The 25,797-nt window shown below is 41.9% G+C and overlaps 1 protein-coding gene across 1 annotated transcript in view; it reads right to left on the bottom strand.

The window, feature by feature from the left end:
* Positions 1-253: 253 nt before the first annotated feature.
* The window catches only part of cux2b (cut-like homeobox 2b), an 82,500-nt gene continuing 56,956 nt past the window's right edge, over positions 254-25,797 (bottom strand). The window contains exons 5-22 of the mRNA XM_088377173.1: positions 20,307-20,447; positions 17,631-17,784; positions 16,206-16,282; positions 15,077-15,143; positions 13,252-13,300; positions 12,582-12,686; positions 11,205-11,393; positions 11,059-11,117; positions 10,924-10,972; positions 10,705-10,804; positions 9,420-10,043; positions 8,460-8,561; positions 7,516-8,345; positions 6,702-6,861; positions 5,459-5,770; positions 5,197-5,385; positions 4,840-5,116; positions 254-4,285 (exon numbers count right to left, since the gene is read on the bottom strand). Of these exons, the coding sequence (XP_088233299.1) occupies positions 3,478-4,285; positions 4,840-5,116; positions 5,197-5,385; positions 5,459-5,770; positions 6,702-6,861; positions 7,516-8,345; positions 8,460-8,561; positions 9,420-10,043; positions 10,705-10,804; positions 10,924-10,972; positions 11,059-11,117; positions 11,205-11,393; positions 12,582-12,686; positions 13,252-13,300; positions 15,077-15,143; positions 16,206-16,282; positions 17,631-17,784; positions 20,307-20,447 (4,292 nt within the window). The 3' untranslated portion in view covers positions 254-3,477. The remainder of the gene's footprint in view (positions 4,286-4,839; positions 5,117-5,196; positions 5,386-5,458; positions 5,771-6,701; positions 6,862-7,515; positions 8,346-8,459; positions 8,562-9,419; positions 10,044-10,704; positions 10,805-10,923; positions 10,973-11,058; positions 11,118-11,204; positions 11,394-12,581; positions 12,687-13,251; positions 13,301-15,076; positions 15,144-16,205; positions 16,283-17,630; positions 17,785-20,306; positions 20,448-25,797) is intronic.

Genomic DNA, 25,797 nt, shown 5'->3' with positions numbered 1-25,797 from the left:
AATACATTTCTACACCACTGGTTGGTGTCAAATACAACATACCAAATGAAAGATGCTGTGTGACGGAAGAGCGATAAAAATGACCAAAAGCCACTTAAACAAGGCCATTAAATTTACAGACCACGTGTCGTAAAAACAATAGCAAAATAATTCTGCTATTCTGGAAATTTTATGGTGTTCTGGAAATAGAATATGTGCCGATTTCTGAAGGGTATCTATTTGTTTTTACAGAAATAAAAACACGACACGGCAGTGTCTTAAAACAATTATGTATTGAATGATGGCTTACAACTTCATTGCAAGAAAGTACCTCATCCACTCTTAACATTGAATAGCATGACGTGAGTTCTTCTTGACACATGGTTGACTTTCAAGGGATTTTTCAACAAACCTTTAATGTCTTGTCATTATCATCTCCATATCGATAACTGGGTGAAGTATTACATTTTTGAGGACCAATTCCATCCATTATCTGTACTGCTCATCCTCAATCTATTCTTCATTCATTTAGTGACTATTGTCAGTTTCAATAAAAAAACATGAGTAAATACTGTTTTACAAAAAGCTTTGCTTTTGTAAATAACATCGTTAGAAGCCCAGACGCTCTTCAATCACACCTTTTTACCAGGCATTACTCCTCTGAGGATAATTCACTGGGTACGTAGATGATATGTCACAAAATGATTTAAATATTTATATGACAGCAATGTTAAGAGGGTAGCTAATGATTTGTTGTTAGAGTGGATTCATGATGAAATTGTGCACCAAATGTATCAGCTGCACCATGCATGGACTTCACTATAGTAAAAAGACTGATAAAATGTTGCTGTGCAAGAACAACACAAAAACACAGCCTACTACCCCTTTGCCATGTGACCTAAATGAAATATTTGCATGCAAAACTGAGATTTTCATGAGAATAACCGCCTTGTTAAATACATTTCTTTTTCTGCCACTTGCCCATGTTTCACCACAACCCCCCCCAGCATAACTATACATTATTTTATGCAAAAAAAAAAAAAAGACGGTATGAAGACCAGAAAACATTTTAGCGGCTCAAGAAATATAGAGCGCAAAGTCGAATGTTTTCCAAAACGCCAGCCATTCACGTCACACCGGTAGTTTCAATCTGAGATTTTTGATTCATCTGTACACAGAATTTAACTGCAACAACCGCTTCCTGAGAAAGTTGCCATTCCATATTCTTACAACTTTAACAGGTCGCATAAGTTATTCCCAAAAAGACATATTGTATTTGTTTGTCAGACACAGAGGAGGAAAACTGTTTGAAGAAAGACTACCCTGAGAGAATGCCTTAAATGAGGGTGAGCTTGTTAGACCAGCATTGGCATGGATGGGTTTGGTTTATTAAACCTCTACACTCTAATTAGAATCAGCACAGTTTGCTCCAAGAATTTAAGATGTTATTCAGAGTAATTGTGTAATATAGTTCTCTACATAATACAATCCAAGTCTTCTGACCTGTGAAGACATGTGCAAGTGTTTACTACCAACTTCAATAATACAGTCGAGGCAAAGACTTGCAGACACTAAGGATAACGTTGATATTTGACTTTTTTTTTTTTTGAGTCCTCACAATTATCAAAATCTAAGTGCTGTAAGTAGTTCATACACAGGGTAATGAATATCTAATTATGGTTCAGAGTATCAAATAGAAGCAAAATACATAAAAAAAAAAAAAACATTTTGCAAGCATGACCCAAAAAAAAAATTGACTCACAAAATACAAGTGGGAAAATATAACATACGGGGATAACTGTAACTGTGTGCGTCCCAGGATAAAATGTGCTAAGAATTTTTTCCCCCAGATTAATGAGGTCATACCAAAATGATCATGCTCTCTGTAGTGTCATAACATGCGTTAGAGGTTGTGGTGTTTCATCAAGTATACATTATTACTCTAGCTACAGTACAAGATCCATTTTGAGAAAGTGCACTCAGTCAGGTGTTGGCTGTGAAGAGGATCAACGACAAAAAAATGAGCTCCTTCCATTAAAACAAAACTTGATACTTGTTTGCATTTCAAATACACAAATAAGTCAAATAGGTTGTTCCCCTCCATTTAGTCATACCAGCGTGCGTTATGTTCATATACGGCACATGTCAGAAAAGTTCCAGGACCGGTGTCACAAAAGACATTTCTCAGCTGGTGCGTCTTCCACCTATACATCTTCAAAACGAGTCTTTAAATTTCTTTGGGTGCTCCTGGTTGCCTTGTGAGGCGTGTTGTCAAGGAGAAGTAACCACAAGCTGTCCAGCCACAACTCCAGCCTCTTTTCTGAGCGAGGATGTCGCGATAGCAAACACTGGTTAATCTCGCCCAGGAGGAAAAGAAAATTCATAGCCTGCATTTTGGTTGGACTATATATCTTTTGCGACACTAGTCCTCTAACATTTCTAACCCACCTTGTATGAGGATTAAGCACACGGTCCTGGCATGGTGTGCATTTAGATAATCTGAGGTCAACCTTGTCTCGTGTGTCTTGGACACTCTTACGTCTGAAAAAGTGTGTCTTGGATGGACAAAGAGGGCATTGTGAAAGAAATAATTGTGTAAACTGTGCTTGTGCGTAGTGGATGTCAAACTGGCTACCCTAAGCACCTCAACAATAATCTCAACAGTCGTTTGAAGAAAAAGGGGAAAAGAAAATAGTCAAAAGTACTCGACTCGTTACATTTGTCACTTCCTTTGTTGTTTTTTGAGGTTTTCAACATTTTTCTCTCGTTTTCACTCAAGTATAAGCAGCGCACAGGAGGACTAACTACAGAGAATAACAGGGTCAAGTGAGTACCATGCTACATCAGGTTTCCAGAAGGCTATTGCAGACAATTCTACATCATGTACAACCACATTTTATACGTGTGTTACAAATAGTTTAAAACATCGCTAAGGAATTAATTACAAGGTATTGAATATTTAGAGTCTTAAGGGACTATTTCTCAGTCAGTGAAAGGATTACATGTTGCTTGACTTATCAGTCCAGTCTTAAAGACAAAATTTGAAAAATTGCTATTCAAAAAGTAGCAAATTTGGTCGATGTATCTTTTCAAATAGTTATAGTGCTTTTAATGGCTTTAAGACAGGGGTCTTTTTAATCTCACCCAGTGGCAATCTACAGGATTTCAGCGTACATCTTTATGACACCATAGCTGCAAAAGTCTCCACGTCAAGTCCAGTAGGTAAAAGGACAGCTTGCTGTCATACATAGCTCAAAGTAGTACGCATTAAAAAAGAATGAAAACAAACACATATTTAGAAACGTTTCGTCCCCCACATTCAGGTCTTGTGGGGAATTTAGCATAATGTTTGTTTCCATTTTCAACAAGTTTTCACTTGGGAAGGGCAGGACTTTCAGGAGCCAAGCTCCATTCCAAGTCTTCAGGGAAGCTCTTATTTGTTATGCTGCAGCACAATTAAAAGCTCAACAGCAGCACTACAAACAAGTGAGCGGAGACCTAAAACTCCCATTCCAGTGTTTCCTCTCGATTGGCTGCTCTCTCCAACCTGTGGATGATATTATTGAGGTTTGCCATTTTCTCATTGCGTCTCTGAGTGCTTCTGTTGATCTTCGGGCTTTGGAAAGGTGGGGGTGCATTCGGGTCCAGGCTGTGACTGGTGCTTGTTGAGGGCGGGTTGGGCAGCGAGGGGGATATTGGAGCAGAGGAAGAGGGCACAGGAGAGACTGACATCATGAGACCTGGCGAGGACGCAGCAGAGGGCGAGTTGAGGGAGACCTCCAAGCTGCTGCGGCAGGCTTCCGACGAAGCCTTGAAGCTGACCGGGTCAACGGGCGACTTTCCAGAGTTTTCCCCCTCGTGCCTGGACTGATTCACTCTCTGGGGGGCATCAAGAGAGGTGGTGCTAGTGTACACGGCGTCCTGACTGCTCAGCCCCTCTTCCTGCCCCGCGGTCTGGCCGTCTAAGAGGGGCCCATGACAGCCAACGGCGGGGTCCTCATGTTCACTTTTAAACGGTGGGAATTGCACTGCAGTGGAAAAACACTGAGCTCTCGTTTGTCTCACGGAGCCCTCTTCCCCCACTTCCGCCACGGTCTCTCCGTCCGCTGCCTCCTGTTTGATGTGAGGAAGTGCAGCGTTGCTGAGAGGAAGGCTGGAGTGGTTGTGTCCTGAGGGCTGCTGCAGCCTCCTCTCCTCGCCGTCAGAGCGAGGGCTCCTTGTTAGTGAAGGCGAGTAGCTGTGATGCTCAGCATCAGTGTCGTTGTCCGGCAGACCCTCCATCAGCACTTCACGTCTCATCCTAGACCTGCATAAAACACCGCAATTAGTCTGGAAATGTTTCCCTTGCTGACAATTTGGGTCTTAAAATGAAAACGTTTGGGAACCCTACTAGGAAAAATAATATCAAACAAACAAACAAACAAACAAACAAACAAACAAACAAACAAACAAACAAACAAACAAACAGCATTGATCAGCTGGTTTTTGCTCCGAGCAGGACAGATTCTTTTTGTTGCCTGGCTGGTAGCTGGTGAAATCAGAAAGACTCCAGCTTGTCACCACCTATCGCCAACTCCTCCATCAACACGCTGGCCCTACTCGTGGGCAGGCTGCACAGTGACTAAAAGTTCGAATCTGGGCTGTTTTGTTTGTTTTGCTGGCAAAGCCAAGCAAAACACAACAAAGCCATACAGGGCTTTGCTTTTTTTTTTTTTTCAAACAGAGAAAGACCTTTTCAACAGACACCATCCAAAATCTTGCAAATCCATATTTTTGTCCAGCTTTCCTATATCCGCTTGTGTAGTTATGACAAGTACATGAAAATAGCAAAGGTCATCAGAAAGAGTTGCATTGACTGGCCTGTAGTTGTGAAACCAGTTGATAACAGTGTTGGTTTTGAGATGGAGCTGGGCAGCTAGCATCTCAATGGTATTCTGAGAAGGGTATGGCTCCAAGAGGTAGACCTTCCTCAGGGCTTCTTTCTCCTCTGCTCCCAACACCACTCGAGGCTTCTTCACCTGACCATAGGAACACAGGTCCAACGAGGCTAAGGCTGGACTCACACACTCGGAGCGAGTACTGGGTGAGTCACTATCTGAGCCTGTACTCAGTAACCCATAACGCCTCTTCAGGTAAGCTGCGATGGAAACAGAGAGAGAACATCAACAAAAAGAGACGTCATCATGACATAATGGAGAGAAGGAAAAAATAGGTAACCTTTTTTTTCCATCTTCTTCATAGCCCTCAACTTTTCCACATTGTGGGGATCATTGAGCCACAGTTGCATGCGCACAAATGGCTCTCTTCCTTTGAGGCTAAGTTTGTGCCAGGGTTTGGGCCGAGACAGGAGGTCAGACACAGAGCCTTGAGTGAGACCCAGAATTGTCTCCCCAAAGAGACGTTGGCCTGTAGGGAAACATAAAAACATACCTTTGATAACTGCAGTACTTTGGATGAGCTGACTATCTAATAGACTCACCTAGGTTATTGTCTGTTAACACCTCTTTTACTTTTTTCGTGATAGCGTAGGTGTCCAGCTCAGAGGACATGGCTACCAGCTCCTGGATGCCAAGTGGGTTAGCGGGGTGATGTAAGGCTATGAGGCTGGAGGTTGACTTCCCGCCCTCGGGCTGGGGAGGTAGCCCCAGGACCAGACTCTCAGGCTGCTGGTTCTCCTTGCTGCTCTCAAGAGAGAGGCTCACCGGTTCAACCAGTGGACTCGGCTGACCCTCTGCTGGACTCAAGGGTGGGGACGGTGAAGACTGCGTGGTGACTGGACTTTTATCCGAGGCTGATAGACAGCAGATGTAAAAAAAAACAGTTATTCAAAGATGCTAAATATTCTGATTTGTCTGTAGTTTGTTACAGCCAATTGCCATATATTTCGGTGTTACGGCTAAGTCGAAAATGTTCCAGAGATCTGTGACAGAGAAGGTATCACACGTGTAGTCCAAAGTATTGTGGGTAATGGTTGATGGACAATATTTAGAATATACAAACTAAGTGCGTTTTTGTTGATGATGTCATCATGTTTTCAAGCGAGTGTAACGACTCACTTATCATCGCCCCGTGGTGGCGAATAAGATATACTTCACACAAGATTCCTTTTTACAAAACGAGAACAAGTAGTAATAAACAGGAGAGGACTGCTAAGCCATAGTTAAAAGTAGTCTTGAGATGCCAGAATAAGTGCCTGGTGCAAAAGTGAAATTCTCACTGAATTATTGATAAAAGCACACACACAGGGAGTAACCAGTAACAGTATATTAATGTGTCTGGAACTAAAATATAATACACAGACATTTGCAAAACAGTCTGAAAAACGGAGATAAACGAATACATTATCGCATATGTCATCCAAGGGGAGGGGCCTCATACCTGAAAAGTACATTAATACATAGTATATTAAATATTTATAATATTAGTGATGTTAATTATTACATTTCCAGGGAGGAATTTTGATGTCTTTTGCGTATTCTCAAGTGGGCCTGAAAATGTCTATCGCTGACTGAGGTGGTTGTTTTGCATTTGACTTTTGAGATACACACAATAAATGTTTATTTAACTCTAAAACAACAACTATGGTTAGCTCAAGGACCATACTACGCATAACAAAATCAAAATGCTCCCGACAAACAATACAGAATGTCTCTGATTGCTGATGATATGGGCACATTCACAAGAGCTGTTCAATTGAAACCGGTCTTTGAATGCAGACTTACCTTGACCCTGGTGCGGGGCCTGGTTGAGGGTCTGACCTAGCTGGTCAAGTAACCAGAGTTGCATGCGGATGAAGGGTTCTCTGCCTTTCTGAGTCAGCTTGCTCCAGGGTTTGGGCCGTGATAGCATGTCACTCACGCTCCCCTGAGAAAGCCCAAGCACCTGTGCAACATATAATTTTTTTTAATATATGACTCCACACACTGTATGAAAGAGTAAAGACGTGCCAATTGTGTATGTAGCGCATCGTTTAAAAGTGATGCAGCTACAAAAGCAGCCACTAGAGGTCAGCACAACACCAGAAATACGGAAAAGCGCTTTCTAATTAGGCCATCAAACTTGGTATCGAAGTAAGAAGCATTGAATAAAAAATATCAAACATTTAAAATGAGAGCAACAATCAATAAAGGTCTTTGTACTAATAGGCCAAGTTCAAGTTGAGGGTTGAGAAAAGTTTTTTTTTTAAACAGTGATAATGATCTAATTTGCCACATTCGTAATTAAAGACTGAATAACCCATTTGATTGGTGTTTGGGGCCAGATGAGTGAACATGTGCATCTTTTATTAAAGTAAAAGATCTGAAAATGGTACAAGCGTGGGGAAAAATAAAATCTTCATTTAAAAAATCTGTCCATTTGCAGTAACAATAAAAGTATAACAATGCAAGTCTTGCTTAGACCGTAAAGTAAATCAAAACAGCTTTTTAAAACCGTTCCAAGTGTGTAAATCCATGAGCAAGCGAACAATCAAGCAGCTGAAATGTATGTGAAAAGAATATAAGTTTTTGGATTTTTTAATGATTCATGTGAACTGACCTTTTCTCCAAAGATCCTCTGGCAGATGCCATTCTTTGCCAGCTTCTCCTTTACTTGCCTGGTCAACTCGATGGTATCCACCTCCCGGTACATGTACAATTCGTACTGTTCTGGAGTCAGCGGTGGGACGGTGGGCTTCAAAGCTCGTGGAATGTACGCTGGATAGTAAGAAAGGCGGCCGGGACTAGGGCCCGGGGACTCGCCACTGACTGAGGTGTCCGACTCCACCTTCACCTCCATGGGCCGGCCCAGCCCGAGCTCTTCTTCAGCCGCAGAGGCCTCTTCGCTGAGACAATCACCGTTCTCCAGGCGAGGCCAGGGCCGGGTCAATATGGAGGGACCGGAAGAGGAGGAAGACACGGAGGGGGAAATGGAGTTAAAGGGCCGGGAGCTTCCCACCCCGAAGCCCATCGACCCCCGCTCCTGGGACCAGTGCTGGTCAAAGTAAGTGCCAACCTCTCCGATCTCTGATTTGACTTTGCGGATGATATTTTGAACAAAGACAGCTGGGGAGAGAACGCTGAGGGGTGTCTGGGGACTGCTGATGGAATTGGCCATGCAAACAGTAACGCAGCCCCCCTCCTCTTGTTTAATGGAGATGGGCAAAGGCAGGCCTTTGGATCGCTCATGGGGCCCCAGACGTTCCACTTGGACTCCTGTGCCAACTGTTGAGACTCTTGCGCAGCCTTCCATATCCATCAAGACCTGTTGCTGGGACTCCATCTCCCTCCTAGCCTGCTGTAGGATGTTCTTAATGGTTTCGTCAGAGCTGTTGCCTGCCCCGTTACTGCTTCTGCCCAAGGAGGTGTTCACGGGTGTCTTGCAGTCCCCTGACGAAGAAAGGCAGTTGTTCAGACGATAATACAAACTCACTGCATCACTGCATTTTCGCTAAGATAGGTGAAATAATGAGTCTCAAGCCTGATTTGTGGTTCTAGACTCACCTCCCCTCTGGGATTGGATCTCCTTCTTGGCCTGCTCCAGGATATTCCTGATGGCGTCGTCTGACCCAGTTTCTGGAGTTCGGATGCGTGGAGTGATGCTCCCTGCCATAAGGGGTAGGAGGAGAGACAGCAGAAAGGAGGGGTGAGTGGGATGGTTGATCAGAGAGCAGTTTCAAGGCTTTACTTTTGACTGGTAGATCAATGGCTGCCTTTGAGTGTGTGCTGTCTGAAGGTTCTGTATACGGGAAGCTCAACTTTCAAAAGCTATGAATCTAGGGAGAAAACAAAGTTGAAAAGCAAGACTACAAACATGGCACAAGAAGTCAAGGATGAGGTCCAAGTTGATTTTAAGTATAATAAGCCACCAATTGACATTTTGGGTATAGTGGCTGGAATCTATCTTGCAATCATTGAAATGATGTGGACTTCTGCTAGACAATAAGCAAATTATTTTTTTAAGGGAGGCAATCCCTGTTTTTATGTGGAAAATGCTTATTGGTGGCATATTTCCACTTATTCAAGAATTTGGCGGGGGGGTTAAAAAAACAGATCGATCTATAAATTAACTGATGAATATTTTTAGATTCCATGACACTGTTTACATATTGTTTAGACTGAATATACAGTACCAAATGGTGCAAATTCTAATCTTTTTGGATAGTTACATTGATTACCTAGCATTCCACGTCTCAGTAGCTCTAAGAGTTATAAGGGTTGGTCACGTCTGCTTTGGTCTCCTGATATTCTGGGACTGGGCTGGCCCACAAATACTGAATCTGTGTGTAACAGACAGCCATTGCCGTGTGTGTGTGTGTGTGTGTGTGTGTGTGTGTGTGTGTGTGTGTGTGTGTGTATGTGTGTGCATGTGTGTGCGTGTGTGTGTGTGTGGGGGGGGGGGGTCTTAAACAACATGCTAATAAACAATGTGTTACTGTTCATTATGTGATGTCTTCCACTCACCTCTTTGACGGACCTGGATGGTCCTGAGTGCCAGGATGTTCTGCTCATCAGAAAGGAACTGCTTCATTTTAATGAAGGGCTCTTTGCCTTTCACAGTCAACTTCCTCCAGGGTTTGGGCCTGGCCAGGATCTCACTGACTGAGCCTTGCGAGAGGCCAAGCACATAGTGGCCAAACACACGCTGGCCGATATTATGCTTCAGCAGCTGCTCCTTCACCTGGAACGCGATCTCCGCTGTGTCGACTTGGTCGTCGTCCCCCGCAGTCGAGCCACCACTTTCGGACTGGTCACTAGGCAAGCCTGCGTCACTGCTGCCGGACCCTTGAGTGGCTGACATGAGGGCCACCTTGGCTGCGTAGAGTGCAGTGGGAAAAGCCATATGGCCTTCCTTTTTAAAATGTGGGGAGAGAAGATGCTTGTGGAGGAGGTGGTCTCCTGAAAGCCGGTCACCAGAACACGGTGACATGGAGAAGGGACGAGGCAGATCGTGGCTGGAGGATGACCCATCCAGTGTGGGAGCACCAGGACTAGGGGAGGCGTGACCACCATCCACCTGAGAGCATGACGAGTTGGAGCCGGGCGGCCTGCCTGTCTCGCGGGCTCCATCCTCCGACTGGTCATCATCTACAGATTGACAGTGACATGTTCTGCTTTTATTGTACACTGTAGTATGTACATCTCATTATAACAATCTCTTAAAAATGCTAAAAATGGCTTATAGGTTTTTTTAATGACCCAAAAATGTTTTCGACCATCTTATAATTATACATTTTTATGAGCTAGGTCATTTTTCAATAACGTTTTCTTAGCTAAAAAGTCTTTCTACATTTTACAGCATAGACAACTTAAATATTGTTGACTGTAGACATTAGTCAAAAACAAAAATTATTTGACTTATTGAAAAGGTCATTGAATTTTTTTATTTTAAGTATGAGTGATTTCTAAAATTGTATAATATCAGATGTAAATTACATTTTATATTCATGGTTCCCTGTCACAGTACTTGTAATTTTTAGTGGTTGTAATTATGATGTTTGGGAATTGACAAGATGTAAAAAAAAAAGGTTAATAACATATTGACCATAGAATAAATTAAATACCTAAAAAGAAAAATCTATTTAACCAGTTCAGAAAAGTGTTCAATCTTAATTTGTAGTTTATTGTGCCCATGTGGTATTTCTAGAGTGCTTTGATTTTGCATTTTGCAGAGCAGAACAAGGTTGGCCAGTGGTCACCTCTGGTTTGCCAGCTATGAAAACACTAATTATTTAAACGGCACATTTACCAGTGCTGTGCGATAGTCTGGCCTTTTCCATCAGATATTTGTGGGAGGGAAGAAACGCCTCTTTATCCAGTAGAAGTGCCTCTGTGGCCTTGGCAGAATCCTGTACACACAAACAGATCGAGCAAAACTGTAATTAGGTGATGTTTTAAAATAATATTAGAAAGACAACAAAAAGTATTTGTAAAGGCTGAGTGGAATATGTGAAAAAAGAACCCATACCTGGGATGAGCTGCCATTTGCAGAGGCCAGCTTCATTACCTTTAAGATACTATGGGCAGAGACACAATAACTTCATTAATTCATTCATTTATCCAATAAGCAATGATGTGGATTTGCTCCACAATAAATTGTCACCTGAGTTCAGTTTTAATCTCTTCATAATCCATTTGGGATTTCAGTTTAGCTTCTAATCTCTGAAAAGAAAAGAAAAAAGATTTTATTACTATAAATATAAATAAATTATCAGCAGGACAATCATTTAACATGTCAGTGCCACTCACCTCAATAGCTTCGGTTTTGTAGGCCAACTGTCTTTCTAGCTCTATGATTTGATTGGCTGAGGTCTCTTTAACCTCCTGTAGCGTGAACTGAAGGCGCTGAATATTTTCAAGGAGACGAATGATTTCACGGTCTTTCGCAAGGAGAGTGGCCTCCAGTTTGGAAGGCAACGCTTCACATCGCTCATTCTCCTGCCAAGTCGAGGTGATATGAGAAAAAAAAAGAGATGTGGATATGCAAGAGTGAGATTAACAACATCCATAGTTGAGTTTACATTGGAAATCATGGAAGTATTGTCTACATTCAAGTCAAACGGGACTAGCTCCACCGATGGTGACTCCGGGAAGCATTCGCAGTGCTGTACTTTTTCCACATTTTCTAGTTAGAGCCGGCATAACGTCCTCATTGCAAAGAGTATTGATTCCCCCCCCTCCTCCAAATTCCCCAAACAACATATGACCCCAACAACATGAGCATAGGGATTTCTATATTGTATCCAAGCATTGGAAATGGCTTTGTACCTGTTTACAGATCGATAGCTTGAGATCACATCATTTCTCACGTGTTCTTGAGTTTTCTTGGATCATGGCATGATCTGGTCTTTTTTTTTTATTTTTTAGATCCTCTAGTCTATTTCACTTAGTCCAGTGATTGTCAACCGGTAGTCCGCGGTCCTCTAGTAGTTTGTGGTGGTACTTCAGGTGGTCAGCGAAATTGGAAACGGAAAATTTACGGTAACATTTTTAAAAATAAAATTGATTTATCATTTAGACTTGATTTAGTTTCCATCTAATTTTGTGAATCATTTACCCATCTAAATTATGTCAAATGTAGCTGAGATTCCCAAAATAGACATACAGATGCAAATAAATAGCCTGTATAGGTCTATCCTGCTTCGGTGCAAAATAAAATAATATTCCGCCAAAGCAGTGGTGCCCGAGTTGCTTCTTGGTTATAATGGTGGTCCCTTGAATAAAACCAGTTGAAAACCCCTGACTTAGTCTAATAAGTACAGTATGAAGTATGTATTTAAGTGATTTTTTTATTCAACAAATCTGGCAGTAATAATGACAGAGCTTTGACTGACTTAACAAGTGAGGCAATTACTTTTTCACTTAGGGCTAGACATGCTAAGGTTACACTTCGCTAATCATATCAAATCACAATCGCCTTGCGGTCAGTCCAGGTTTATTCCGCCTTTTGTTCCATGAATGTGAAGACGCTAAGCGAACACTGAACTACAGAAATATAATATAAAAAATGGATGAACCCATGTTCAGTTGTTTTAAGTTTTTTTTTGTTTGTTTATAGTGAAATACAATAATGCGCATTGTCAGAAGCTAGAAAAGAAAGTCAGACAAACAAGATGGAATTCTTACCTTACTAGTGCCATCTTGTTGTTGACAGCTCGCTACAGAGGCATTTGGCCCAGTGACTAGCTGCTCCTTTAGCCTCTGCACTTCCTTCTGGGCCACTTCTGCTTTCTGTGAAAACATTTGGCTCGGTTACAGTTGTCAAGCATCTGGATGATAATAACAATATGATAACGGGGGGAAAGAGAAGAGCCATCTGCTACAATCGCTGCCAAGTACAGTGCAGTGTAGTCATTGGTTGATTCTGCTAATGCAGCTGTTGAGTCTGCTGACTTGATATTGTGTTTGCTGCTTTGTCACACCTTTCCAATTATTGATCCATTTTGAAAATGCAATCAGTAAAGACATTCAACAGAAGCCCAAGTAGTAGAAGAAAGGGGGCATCACCAGGAAACCAAAGCAATGAAAAAGAGTAGCGAGGAACCCCGGTGTTCAGAGCTCCGACATCAATCGAGCTCCGCGGTCTCCTCTGTTGAGTGCAGCCATGCTACTGTAGCGCGCCCACCAACGGGGGTTTAGGATTACATTCTCTAATCACACGCTCAGGGGAAGGGAGGAGGGTTTGGGCAAGGGGGGGCAGGACAGAGGGTGTCTTAATTAAAGCCAAGGCATGATTACGGACGAAAGTGATTACCCTAACAAAGGAATGTCTCAATCAGGGACGGGAACAACTTACCTGGTTTGCCATCTCAAGTTTGGCCATGATAATGTTGACTTCTTCAATCCTGGTAAACACAAAAAATATGTCGTTAAGAATAATATTAAATGCTCAAATCTGATTCTACGCATATTGTTAAATGTGGAAAAAAATTCATTTGGAGGATGCCAACAGTGTACTTAAGCTTGCCTGGATAGTGTCTGCCCTTGTTTTTATTTAAATATGTTTTTCATATCACCAGTAATTACCAAATTGAGCCTACCTTGAAATCATTAAGCTGAATGAAAAAAGTCCTGCAAAATTTTCCCAGGTGACCAGAAATATATATTTCTCAATTTTGCATGAGCTTTTTAACCTGACCACATTCAACTACAGTATCAAACAGACTCATGAATTGATGATTTTCTTTATCATTAGCACAGGAAAATGATTAGAGAGATTTTAATTGCATGTTACAGATAATAAAATGTAACCTCCAACTTGTCTCCCTATATCTGATAATTAGTCTAATTTAACCAGGATCTCAGCAGGGTTATTCATGAGGTTTGTTTGAAGTTCAGTTGTTTCTTTTGCAATGTAGAACCTGATTTTCAAAAGGTAGATAAGAATGGATTAATATCAAGGATCCTGCAAGGGAATTAACTATGCACAAGTCTGATGTTCCGACATATAATGCTGCTAGCCAAAGATAGACTTGCTCAAAGATTTCACTGAATTGACCTAAAATGTATTCTTGTGCTCAATTGAATGTTTGCAATTCTGACTTTTCAAGATTTAATCCTTTAAGGACCTACTATTTATAATTGCCTACGAAATCCAGTGCACTTATTAAGTGAAAAGTACACAACAAACAACATGGAGTTTGCTAGACCCAACAGCCATTCTTGGCGTAAACAATCAGTGTTGTGTGGCAAAACCCCGGTTTGCGAAAGTAGCGGTTTTGTCAGGGTCCAAGAATAAGCTTGGGAAAGACAGCACTTGGCTGACAGCAAGCACTAACAGGTGTCAGCTCCACATTAAATGAACTTGTGCAGTGCAGAAAATGTTTTGTATTGATTGGCTGCTCAATTACTCAAGTTGGAGCAGACGCATAGTGGTTTGTACGTACAGAACTTGGCAGTGAGAGGAATAGAGGCAGGGCCAGAGTTTAGAGGCTTTTGTTCATGGAAGATGAGGGTCAATAGCGCTGCTGTCATCTAAAAGGAACGTGAACCCGGAAAACAGCCGCACTATGTCCACACACGTGAAATACTACCAACTACCTGCTGGACGCCATAAAGAAAAAAAAGTGCCCAGTCCAAGAAAATAGACGGCAGTGGGTCTTGAAACATCTGTACAATTGTGCCTTGGATTAAGCCTTGGAGAAAATCCATTAGCAGGAGCTGACTGTGCTCTGGAGCACAACGTGAACAAAAGAGTGTTTACTTTAAATGTCTATCGACATCCTTCATACAGGCTCAGATGCTTTTCAGGCAGGCATGCAGTGTATACGTAGCGTTCAAAAACCAAGACATTGTAGCGGTTTTCTGAAGCAATCTTTAAATGGAGCAATTCTTCTTGAGGGCTGTCAAGGCCCAACTGCCGGTGAAGGCAAACACAGAGCTCTCTCATCGACCTGCCTTAATGGCTGAGTCACTCTCTTGCACAGCTGCTACAATGGCATTCCTCAGCTTTACACACCAAGTGAATTTATGTAGGCAAAATAAAGTCGAACCGTTTCAGCACTTAAATTGCTTTAATAACCTGCAGTCACGAAGGACACAGAAATGGCAGTGATGGTGGGCTCCAAGTTGGATGAAAGGAGATTCCACACGGAAGTGACATATTAGAAGCTGATTCTTACTTGTTTGTCATCTCTTGGTTATATTTACACCGCAGGTCCAGCAGCTCAGTCTGTGAAGTATCCAAAGCTGTTCGGAGGCAAATAGTGACAAGCGCATGTTAACTTTTTTTTTTTTTAAACTCTTTTTACCCAATTTACTGGTATCCAGGCACAAATATTTAACTATTATCTGCATGGTACTTTGATAGATTGTGATTTCCCATGTTGAGAAACAAATATTTTTAGTGTTAAGAGAAGTTGTTTAACCTTGCTAAAGGTTTTAACACTCGAGGCCTCTGATACTATAGTTTCTGAACAGTAGCTGGACAAAAAAAAAATGGTCTCCCGCTTATTACTTTTATGAAAACCATTCAGACATTGACAATCTCTGAAAAAAATCAAACCAATAAACTTTAAAAGTATGAACTTTGCCTTAATTATGTGCTGGCTTTTAACAGTTTTATTAATAAAAAAGGCTAACGTCACAAAATCACTTAAAGGCCATGAAAATTAATTGGCATTTTGATAAAGTATCTACTTAATTAGCGTTTACTCTGTATTAAATCCAATAGTTAGTATTGCATACCACTAGCAAATAACTCCCACACATTGATACGACATTAACCGGTTGCATCTGCGAATGCGTCTAATCATAGATTATTTTTTAACCTATCCTGTCTGCAGAAAAAAAAGCCTATTTGTGATTTTTATAGCAAAAAAAATAAAACAAAATTGAGAAACAGTAAACAAAATATAAACAGGATGTCTAATATTAATTGTGCTGTTGCATCTTTTTGGTGGTCAATGAACAACCTCTTTAATTTAGACAAGTCTAAACCAGATTTTAGCATGATGGATTGCAACACTGCAAACCATCCAAATATGAAACCTTGTGTTAAATAAATATCTCTTTGAGAGTATTCAATTAAAAAAAAAAATGTATCAAGGGATTGGCAAATGGAGTGATAAGGCTTATTTTGATGTGTAGGTGTAATTCATGTGGCTGGTGGGTGTAATTACTTTCTATTTGAATGACTACTTGTATTAAGGAGTTACACACAATGCTGGTGCTCATAAATTAATATCTAATATTAATGTTTCATAAGTTGTAATTAACATTACAGGATATGTCAGTGTTTCAAGCACTCACATGCATGCAGAACCTTGATTTTCTCTTCTGCCTCTGACAGCTTGCCCGCCAAACTAACGCCAGCATTCTCCTCCTCCCTGAGAGAAGAAACCATGTGACACATTATCACTTCAGCGTGTGTACACAACTTTATGCCTCAATATGTAAAATGTTAATAACAGAGTAGTTCCATCAATAGACAAAAGTGCTGTTAAGTGCCATTCAAGCATTTTAAGAGAACCTTTGAAGATCCACCTCAGGTCATTTATTTAAATGAACATGTGAACCACTTCAATTTCTCCTGTAAAATCTCATTCTCACTGGGAATATTATCAATGAGGAAGTCTCATCAAAGTTTTCATCAGTACTATTTGCTCCTAATCAATAGTTTTGTGTTGTTTTTGTAATACCCAAAGATGCCATCCATATGTCCTTCTCATTTTAAATGTAAGAAGGTTATAATGCTCCAGGAAACAGTAAATCTCACTTTTCACCCATACGAGACGACAAGGGACAATAAAACATCGTTTTTGCTGTAGGCCTATGCAAACATTTGAAAGGCAAACAGTTCACCCTCGCCCTCACTTGGATTATTAGACCACGATCTCGTGCTGTGAACACCTCAGTATGTTCCTGTGGTTCAAAGGCTTCCTGCAACCAACCACAAGGGTCATTAGGAGATGAAATCAGGAATCTAGTGACACATTAAGCAGCTGCTTCGAGTGCACAGGAGGCAGACGTGCTCTGATTCACATAGGGACGACATTGAAGTTCTTACGCACTGCATCATAGGATACATTAACTTCTGAGACCACATCATCATTCCAGCCAGGAGTGTTTGCCGTTTCCTCAACAACACTCACATTCTTTGAATTGTACAGTGTCTCAAATAGCATCCAACCTTTTCTGGCTCATAGAATATTTATCCGACATGCCCCAGTTTGTGGGCTTGTGGAGCACCCTGTCGGATGTTGAAGTCAGTTATGCTGGGACACCACAAGGGACTGTCTTGTCTCAATTTCTGTTCACCTTGTACACCTTTGACTTCCAAAGCAATTACGCAACATGCCACCTGCAGAAGTTCTCTAACAACACTGTGGTGGTGGTGAGGTGTATTCAGGACAAACAGGAGGCAGGCAGGTGGACAATTCAGAAATCATTCAGTCTTAACACGGGCAAAACTAGTTGTGCACTATCGGGATAATCGGACCCACCACTCAGTCTATTACCAGATGCTACAACAGTAAATGGGGCTTAATCAAGTACGCCTGATCACATTCAAGAACTCTTTTAAGATGAATTTGCAAAATGGAATTGCCTTTCACAATCTTAAAATAGGGGAAAAAAAATCTTTTTTTGATGGGTACCCTTCAGGCTGGTTCAAGTACAGACAGCTACCGAACATTTTGTGTTTCTGGAAGATACATGATTATTGGCGATCCTCACCCTTGTCCCTCAGTTTGGTCCTGGTAGATCTCCTGTGGAGAGTCTGGCGCTCCGGGTGCTGGCGTGCTATTGGGGGTCATGTCAGGGGCTGGAGAGGTCGAGTCAAAATGGTCTCCAGTCTCTGCTGCGTTTGCAAAACCGTTGTCTGTGGGTTCTGTGTTGAATAATAAGGATATGAAGAAAATGGGAGAAAATGATTCACTTGTAGCAGAAATAACAGTATTTGAATGTGGCTGTCCCAACCAGGTGTATATGAGTAACTGAACCATTGTTAGAAGCAGACAAGGGGTCTGAATTAGTAAATGTCTGTGTGTGCAAAAATAGGCAAAAAAAATATTGTGTACACAGACAGACGTGGAAGCTGATTTGCACAGAGGATTGCGTCTGCCAAATGTGCACAATTTCTGTTCAGTTCATTTGGCACGTTCCGGGAGGAGTATGTGCAAATAGAATTATTTAGCACATGCAATGTAGTTTATCCTCCCTGAGACAAATTGCGGAGGCTGACTTTGTGTCTTTGAATAAATGAGAGGTGACATGGAAAATTGATCTTTACTACTCATGTAAACATTATTTGAAACTATCACGACCAATTCGCGTTTCAGCAGTGTAATTTTGGAATATGTGGAGGATTTAAAGGAAAGTCAACCCCCAAATCTTCTTTGTAATAATATGTTCTGTGCAGCCCAGCTAATCAAAACACTGATTTTGTTAGTGGAATATCAATTAAACAGGCAAAATCCACCTGTTTTTAGCCATCTCAGGGGGCGGCCATTTTGCCACTTGCTGTTGACTGAAAATGGCATTACAGTTGCAAGGTCTCAGGTCACAACCAATCACGGCCCAGCTTCAGAAAACTTGGGAGCCGTAATTGGTTGACACCTGAAACCTGGGCAACTGTGACGTCTTTTTACCTAAACTCAAAACCATCTATTAAACATAAATCTCCACCACATTAACACCTATCATCAACAACTTAAGCAATCTGTTGTAACAAGTGAACTCGCAATTAGCGCCTGCTATTTAGGATTTTAGTCCATCAGGCCCAAAGAGTTATCACCACTATCATCATTATCATAATTTTACTCATTTTAATTTAATTCACACCGTGTTCTATATTTTTGTTGCAGTCCACGCAGAAAAACAGCAAACACACAAAGGGCATGCAACAACAAATTACTTTCAGAGAGGTTCTGCTTTGTCCCAGGGCCACCTTGACAGTGGCCATGGTGCGGAGAAGCACCTTTGCAACACCTAATTTGATCTGTTCACAGTGGGATTTAAATCATGAACCTCTGGTTTCACAGTCCAAATGTTACCCATTAACACTCATGTAAAGTAGCTTAGTGGAATATGAAAGCATGCATTACCATGTTCAAGGTTAGTATACAAGATCTTGAATGATCAGACACCAAGGTCCTAAACGCACCTCAATCAAGGAGTCTTGTGCACTGTACTGATCAAAAAGTGTTTGGCAAAGCACTTCATAGTAAAAATTGGATTTGTTATGGGCTAATGAGCTCTCAGTAATAGAATGAGCACTTCAGCAGCACATTTTATCACTGGGAATACGTTTCAGAACCATCCTGTGATAAAGAGAAATTACAGAGTAAAAAACACACACAATGACTCACACTTTTTAAATGAACACATGATAAACATATTGCTTTATTTGTCTTATTTGTCTTATTTCTGTCACCAGGGCAGCATCCAATCAGCCAAGCCCAGACTTCCCTCTTCCTACCTATTTCATCCAGCACTTTGGGAAGGACACCGAGGTGTTCCAAGAAGAAAGAGTAGGGTGTCTCGGCTCGTTCACAGGGCCTCTGCCCTGTGGGTCATGTCCAGAACACCTCATTAGCGAGTGTCCATGGGGCATCCTAACCAGATGCCTGAGCCATCTTTACTCTGAGCCCATCCCAAGCTTCTCACCCTCTAAGGGAGAGCCACACACCCTGCAGAGGGAACTCATTTTGCTCGCTTGTATCTATAAACGCATTTGTGTTAAAAAAAAAAAATGCAAGTATAACATGTATTGAAAACATAGAGTAGGGTCTGTGTTACATTGGCCAGAGTTGGTGGGTGAGTGTGTGACATCAGCAAGTTTGCGTGTGACTGTCTGGGTGAGAGCTGTGACTGACAGCAGCTCCTGTGGGAGTGTTTTCACTCTTAATGTTTTCGATTGAAAAGGGGAACTAAAAAGTAGTGATGTTCGGACCAGGATTTTTTGGGCTTCCCATCCATTTTTTATAGTGCATTCTTTCTGATACCACACCACTGCCACTTTTCTTTTTTTTAACTTCAGCCCTAAGGTGTGGAAGGAATCAAATACGGATTAAAAGGATGAGTTATGTATTTTGCTACACTTACAACACACATTGAACTGAAGTGTTTAGCTGTTTTTAACAAGCCTAAATCGAAAGCCCAAAACAAAATAATATATTTGAATCTTTTGCATCGTAAGCCTTAGCAAAACAATTTGAACTATACATTGATATGATTTACGCCAGCCGCAAAGAGCGTCAACGCCGGACAAAACACACGAAACAGGATCAGCCCTATCCTGTGATTGAATCGGATTCTGTCCGATACTCACAAAAGAGCCGGATCAGGAATAATAATGATATTGGAGGGGGGGGTAAGATGAATCCTAATCATGCATGTTTTTAGTCTGACCTGTCTTTTCAAGGCACTCCAGGTGTTTCTTCCAGTGCCTACTGATCTCCTTCACCAGTGCCCCGCTGTTAGGGGCTGAAGTTTGAAGCTGCTGCAGCCTCTCCTCCAACGTGTGTGAGGCCTCCAGTACAGGAGCTGGATCTGTGAAAACACACACAAAGATGTGAAGGAAGAACTACAACTAATCACATGGTGTTGATACTTTTTGATTCCCAAGCATAAGACTGCACACGACTTTTCTCAACAGAAGTAGACTATACCGATGTTTTTTTTTTCCCCCCCAGAAAAGTAACTTTTCACACTCGGGTGCCTTTGAAAAATATACAGGCTGGACATAATGCTAAATACCAAGTTGGAAGCCTTCCCCTTCTAATGAGTATTCGTATAAGCGAGTAAAGGACAAAGACAGAGATTGTCACAAAAAGGTGCCAAATATACACCTAAACAAAGTGTTGAAAAAGTACGCTCCTGAAGAGGGGGGTAAAAAGAGAAAGGGGGGGGGGGGGGAACAGGATTCTTTAGCACAACAGAGGAGCTATTTTGCAATGCATGCGCGGCAGCACTGGGCCCATGGGGCCAACTAGGAGGCTGCTTCTCAGCTAACAAGTCTCCTCTGTATCATTTGATCATTTAAATTATTATGCCAGGAATTCTCAGGAGGCAGCTCGGCACTCCACATCACAGGGCTGTTTTTAATCTTCGCCTTCCCTTTCTTCCCCTCCCGAAAAGTTCAACAGCTCAGAGAGAGTGAGCTGCTCTTGTTGTGTACCTGCCTGCTGAACACCAAAGGAGGTGACTTCTAGTGCCAAAGCACAGAGAAGGAAGCTCAGGGGAGCTCCTTGACAAGGGGGGCGAGGTGGGGGTGTCGAGATGAGGAGCCACGCTCGCGCTCACTCACATACACACACATACACACACACACACACACACACACACACACACACACACACACACACACACACACACACACACACTTGAACGCATGCCTTTAAAAACTCTAAAAGAGGAAAATGGCTTCTTTGCTCTACACAAACTTTTTTTCTGGCAGCTTTCATCCGCACATCTTATACTTGTGTGTCTTGCGTGGGGCCCGGACTGCCGTGACATTTTATGAGCGATGGAGGCGCAACTTTGCCATAAACTCCCAGCAAAAAAATAAATACTCATCACAGACCTCCAAACTTCTGTGGTGTGCAATTTTTTGAAATTCTGGCTGTGCATTGCAGCGCCTTCTATCCCCTTTTTCATCAGACGAGCATTTTGCACCATTTAATTGATCGAGCTATTTTTCCCAGGACCGTTTACAGTCAAACATTGTCTGCATTCATTGTTGCACCAACTGTGGAGATATTGCATCAGTCACAAGGGACATCACTATTAAGGGAAAAGCTCTTCTAAGACAAACAGGAAGCGCTGCTATGCTATCGACCCACTGTCACAGAAATCACTTTATCTGCCTCTTTCCCATATATCCTTTCAACTTTTTGTGATCAAAGGACAGAGAGATTATACTCGTACATGGATAAATCAGGATTATCAATCATTGGCACGGGAGGCAGTAGGCAAGTCCAATAGAAAGCCACGGGAAATAACCCAAGTCTGTAAACAAAAGTAACTTGAGTTGAAGTAGAGATGAGGGGATCCGCTCAAAAGGCTGAGAGATTTACACTTACTGAGTCCGGAAAGTCAGTGGATAGCTAATTTTGTGAAATGTACCTAGTAATTGGTGGTATTTATGGACGACGACAATGTGATGGTAAAAATCTTCACATTAAAACAAGCTCACATTTCCATTCATTAACACCACCAAGCCTTTTAAAATACGGGATACTCGCCCTTATATACACAGCATACTCAAATGTTATTTTTTTTCTGCAGCTCTTATATTAGTTTGGAGGAAAAGGCATTTCTATTTGAGGAAATGAAAAAAATATATATATTTTTGGTTAAAAGCGCTCTAACCAAGAAATCTATCAGTCCATATCATTTTATATTATCTTGGCATATGATATTGATAGTTTTCCTTTAAGTCATTTAATTTACTGTTCGTACCCATTTCATGTTTACAACCTGTGAATGAAATATTGTTGTTCTCCTTTTTTGACGTTACATGATGTCACCCCGTTTCCATACCTGAGCAATAAAAAGTTGCTCGAAGAAGTCATTTAGCAGCTAATTTCATTGTAAATTAATTAATGATTACTGATATTAATATTTTCATGTAACCTATTGATGCATCATTCTAACCATTAGTATGAATAATTATTTAATAATAATATTCATTTTAAAATGTCCCCCAAAAAATTTTTCAATCACTGAGTGAGGGTGTGGAGTCTGACTTGCAAGCTCATTTCAAAAACCGCACTGACAAATAAATGCGGACTTTAGCCTGAAGAAGGAAACGTAACAGAAAACATTTTTCGGGTTTTGATCTTGACAGCCTCACACTGCTACTTTGACTTTGAAATTTATGAATGCGAATTATTGCAAAAGAGGTTAAAAGAGTGTGTGTGTCTGGATATGTTTTATCTCGGTAGTGCTTCAAGCCTATGTAGGTACTCAGTCTTTTAATTATGTTTTTGCACAATTGCAGCTGCATTGATACAGAGTTTCATCATTTTGGATGCGCAGTAATGAGGATGCCATGATGTACTGGCTGCTTCCCCGTGATCACTGGGTTACCGTTTCTAGGCTATTGCATGCCAAAGAAAAAGGCGTTACGAGACTCAAGGAGCAGAAGAGAAAAAAACACAGGTAGACACTGCCTTTGGGGTCTAGGTGGGTACGGGAAGGGCGAAGAGTTTGCGCTGCAAAACAAGCAGGTGTGTCGGCTGGTTCGTCTTTGCCACGTCAGCGATAGACTATCATTAGGTGGCGTGGGCACAGTAGGGTGTACCATTTTGTCTCTCAGGGCCCTGTGTAATTACGCTCTGACATAATTAACCCAGCAAGCCCATTAGCCAAGCAGTGGCTGGCTGAAGAGAAGGGGGGGTGGGGGGCTATAATTATTTGTTGTGCACATGTTAATGAGGCCAGCTGTGTTCCCATCATACAACACGAACAAATTAATTTACAAGGCTGCGCTCAAGTTTTTTTTTTTCATTCAAAACAGTGTTGTTGTTTTTTCTCTCCGGGAGTGGACTTCAAGGTCCATAAACATCTTCTGCTGCTGCTGCTGCAACAAACAGTAACAGTGCTGTAATAGTGCTGTCAAGGACCAAAATTAGGCTGACTCAATTTTGGAGCTCCATTTTCACCTTCACAAATGTAAATTGATGTTAAGCATTTACTGTAATTGCTGCCTTCACCCCGCTATGAGCACACAATTTATTTTGATTGGAAAACCATAACACGGCATATTCACAGAGAGGACTCGATTTTCTGTGGTGCATTTGAAGCCAACATGCATGATATGGATTTAGTTTAAATGAACTTGACTTGCGGAACGATTGGCCGTGCATTTGAGAAAGAAATGGAAAGCAACATTTTTTGAAAGAGAAATGTCTTCTTTTTCCACAGAAGTACAGAGAGGATCGAGAGGATCCTACAAGAAACACACAGCAGCCAGAAGAAACAAGTTCAGACGCAAACTAAATTTGACGGAACAAAATTATACAAGCTACACGTTTGTTTTTTTGTGGCGTGCAGTGAAGTCGTAAGAAATAAGACTCATCCAATTCTTTTGTCTTCACATTTGGGAACGGCACATGCACACAAACCTGCATTCCTACAGACACACTTGTTCTCTCTCCTGGTCCCTCTGGGTGTCCTACTCCACAGGGATCAGTTGGAGAGGCCCAGCTCTTTTATGAACATAATGCATTATTAAGCACCTCAAACATCTCCTGGGCCTTTGTTTATTACTGCTCTTATTAATCACTTGTGCATAATCACGTCCCACCCAGAGAGCTTTCATTCCCCATCAGCTTTTATATGCCCTTATTTTCCAACAGACTGCCACAAACATTTACAGCATTCCTCCTCCTTGCCTGACTGTAGGTACTCAGCTGCACAATTACAATAAAGGCAGCTTGCTGTGCCTTGCAGGCCTCTCTGCATGTGCCTGTTTATGTTTGGTGGGGGTTGAAGAAGGACAACCATTCTTAATGCATTTGAATGGCTTTGAACTACTGAGGTCAGTGCTTTCTGATTTGATAATTTCATAGCTGGAGGGAGCGTTGGCTGTGAATATAGAAGAGATTTACAAGCCTCGTAGAACAGAAAACGGCACGCAGCACATCGTAACAGCTGACCCCAAACATTAGCAAACGAAGCGGCTGCTTGGGGTTCCCTGGCCACTAGAGGCTCGCATGAGGACTATTTTTTCTTATTTTTGTTTAACAAATTCAACACATAAACAAGGTGGGAGGGGAGCCCCAAACCAAATTCCACTCAGGCTTGTAACAAAATTCTGCTCTTTGCTCTGCCCTGCAGTTCTATTTGTCACCACTAGCAAGCGCTGTTGCATTGTCAACTTACCTTTGTGCGCACACGCATACACACGTTTACACACTTAGTGGGGTGTATTCGGAACAGAATCTTCACAAAGTCTGATGAGCTCCCCGCTCAGATGAAAGCAGCTCTGTTCTAAAAGAGAGGTGGTGGGCTGGACCCTGAGGGAGGCGCGCGCGTGTGTGTGTGTGTGTGTGTGTGTGTGTGTGTGTGTGTGTGTGTGTGTGTGTGTGTGTGTGTGTGTGTGTGTGTGTGTGTGTGTGTGCGTGTATGTGTGTGTGTGTGTGTGTGTGTGTGTGTGTGTGTGTGTGTGTGTGTGTGTGTGTGTGTGTGTGTGTGTGTGCATGCATACATGCGTGCATACGTGCGTGCATACGTGTGTGCATACGTGCGTGCATACGTTCCGTCATGTGTGTACGTGGATGTGCTTGCATGTGCGTGAGAGGAGGCGAGGAAGAGCAAACACCTGGAGTGTCAGTCTCTGGGCTACGCCCCTGGCGACAGGGCCTCGCTGATCTCACAGAGGCGGCAACAAACGCTGACGTTCAAACGACAGCACACACATTCCAGGAGGAAAGAGAAGAATGAGACAGCAAGAAGGAAAGGTAGAAAAAGACGTGGGAAAAGTTAGATGCCTCTCTGCGAAACTGATGAACTCCGGCAGAAGCTGACAGAATTTTTCCAGCTCTGGGTGATCACAACGTGTTTATCAGGACTGATCAAAACAGTGCGGAGGTGATATAAACATTGTTTGGGAAACACTGTTAACAGGCCCCTTTCAAGACTCAGACTGGGTTAGTGTGCACAGCATGAGAAGATGTCACAGGCAGATCAAAACATAGCACACTAATGAAACGCTCCAGTGGATTGACATCTCAGCTTAGGGGCCTTCATAAAAGGCAGGAAGGGATGGAACAAAAACAAAACTCAATAGCTTTCTCCAAGAAGTTTTCCTGTCGAGAGGAGCTGATTTCTGCTTAGCATTTACCGCTACATTCAAGGTGTGATTGCACTGCAGCATTATTTCCAAAGCATATCA

Source organism: Syngnathus floridae, chromosome 5, assembly GCF_059516105.1.
Source record: "Syngnathus floridae isolate MCC-2025c chromosome 5, RoL_Sflo_1.0, whole genome shotgun sequence".
Taxonomy (NCBI): Eukaryota; Metazoa; Chordata; class Actinopteri; order Syngnathiformes; family Syngnathidae; genus Syngnathus; species Syngnathus floridae.
Note: the sequence above shows the minus strand (reverse complement) of the source record. Positions and strands in the feature narration are given on the sequence as shown.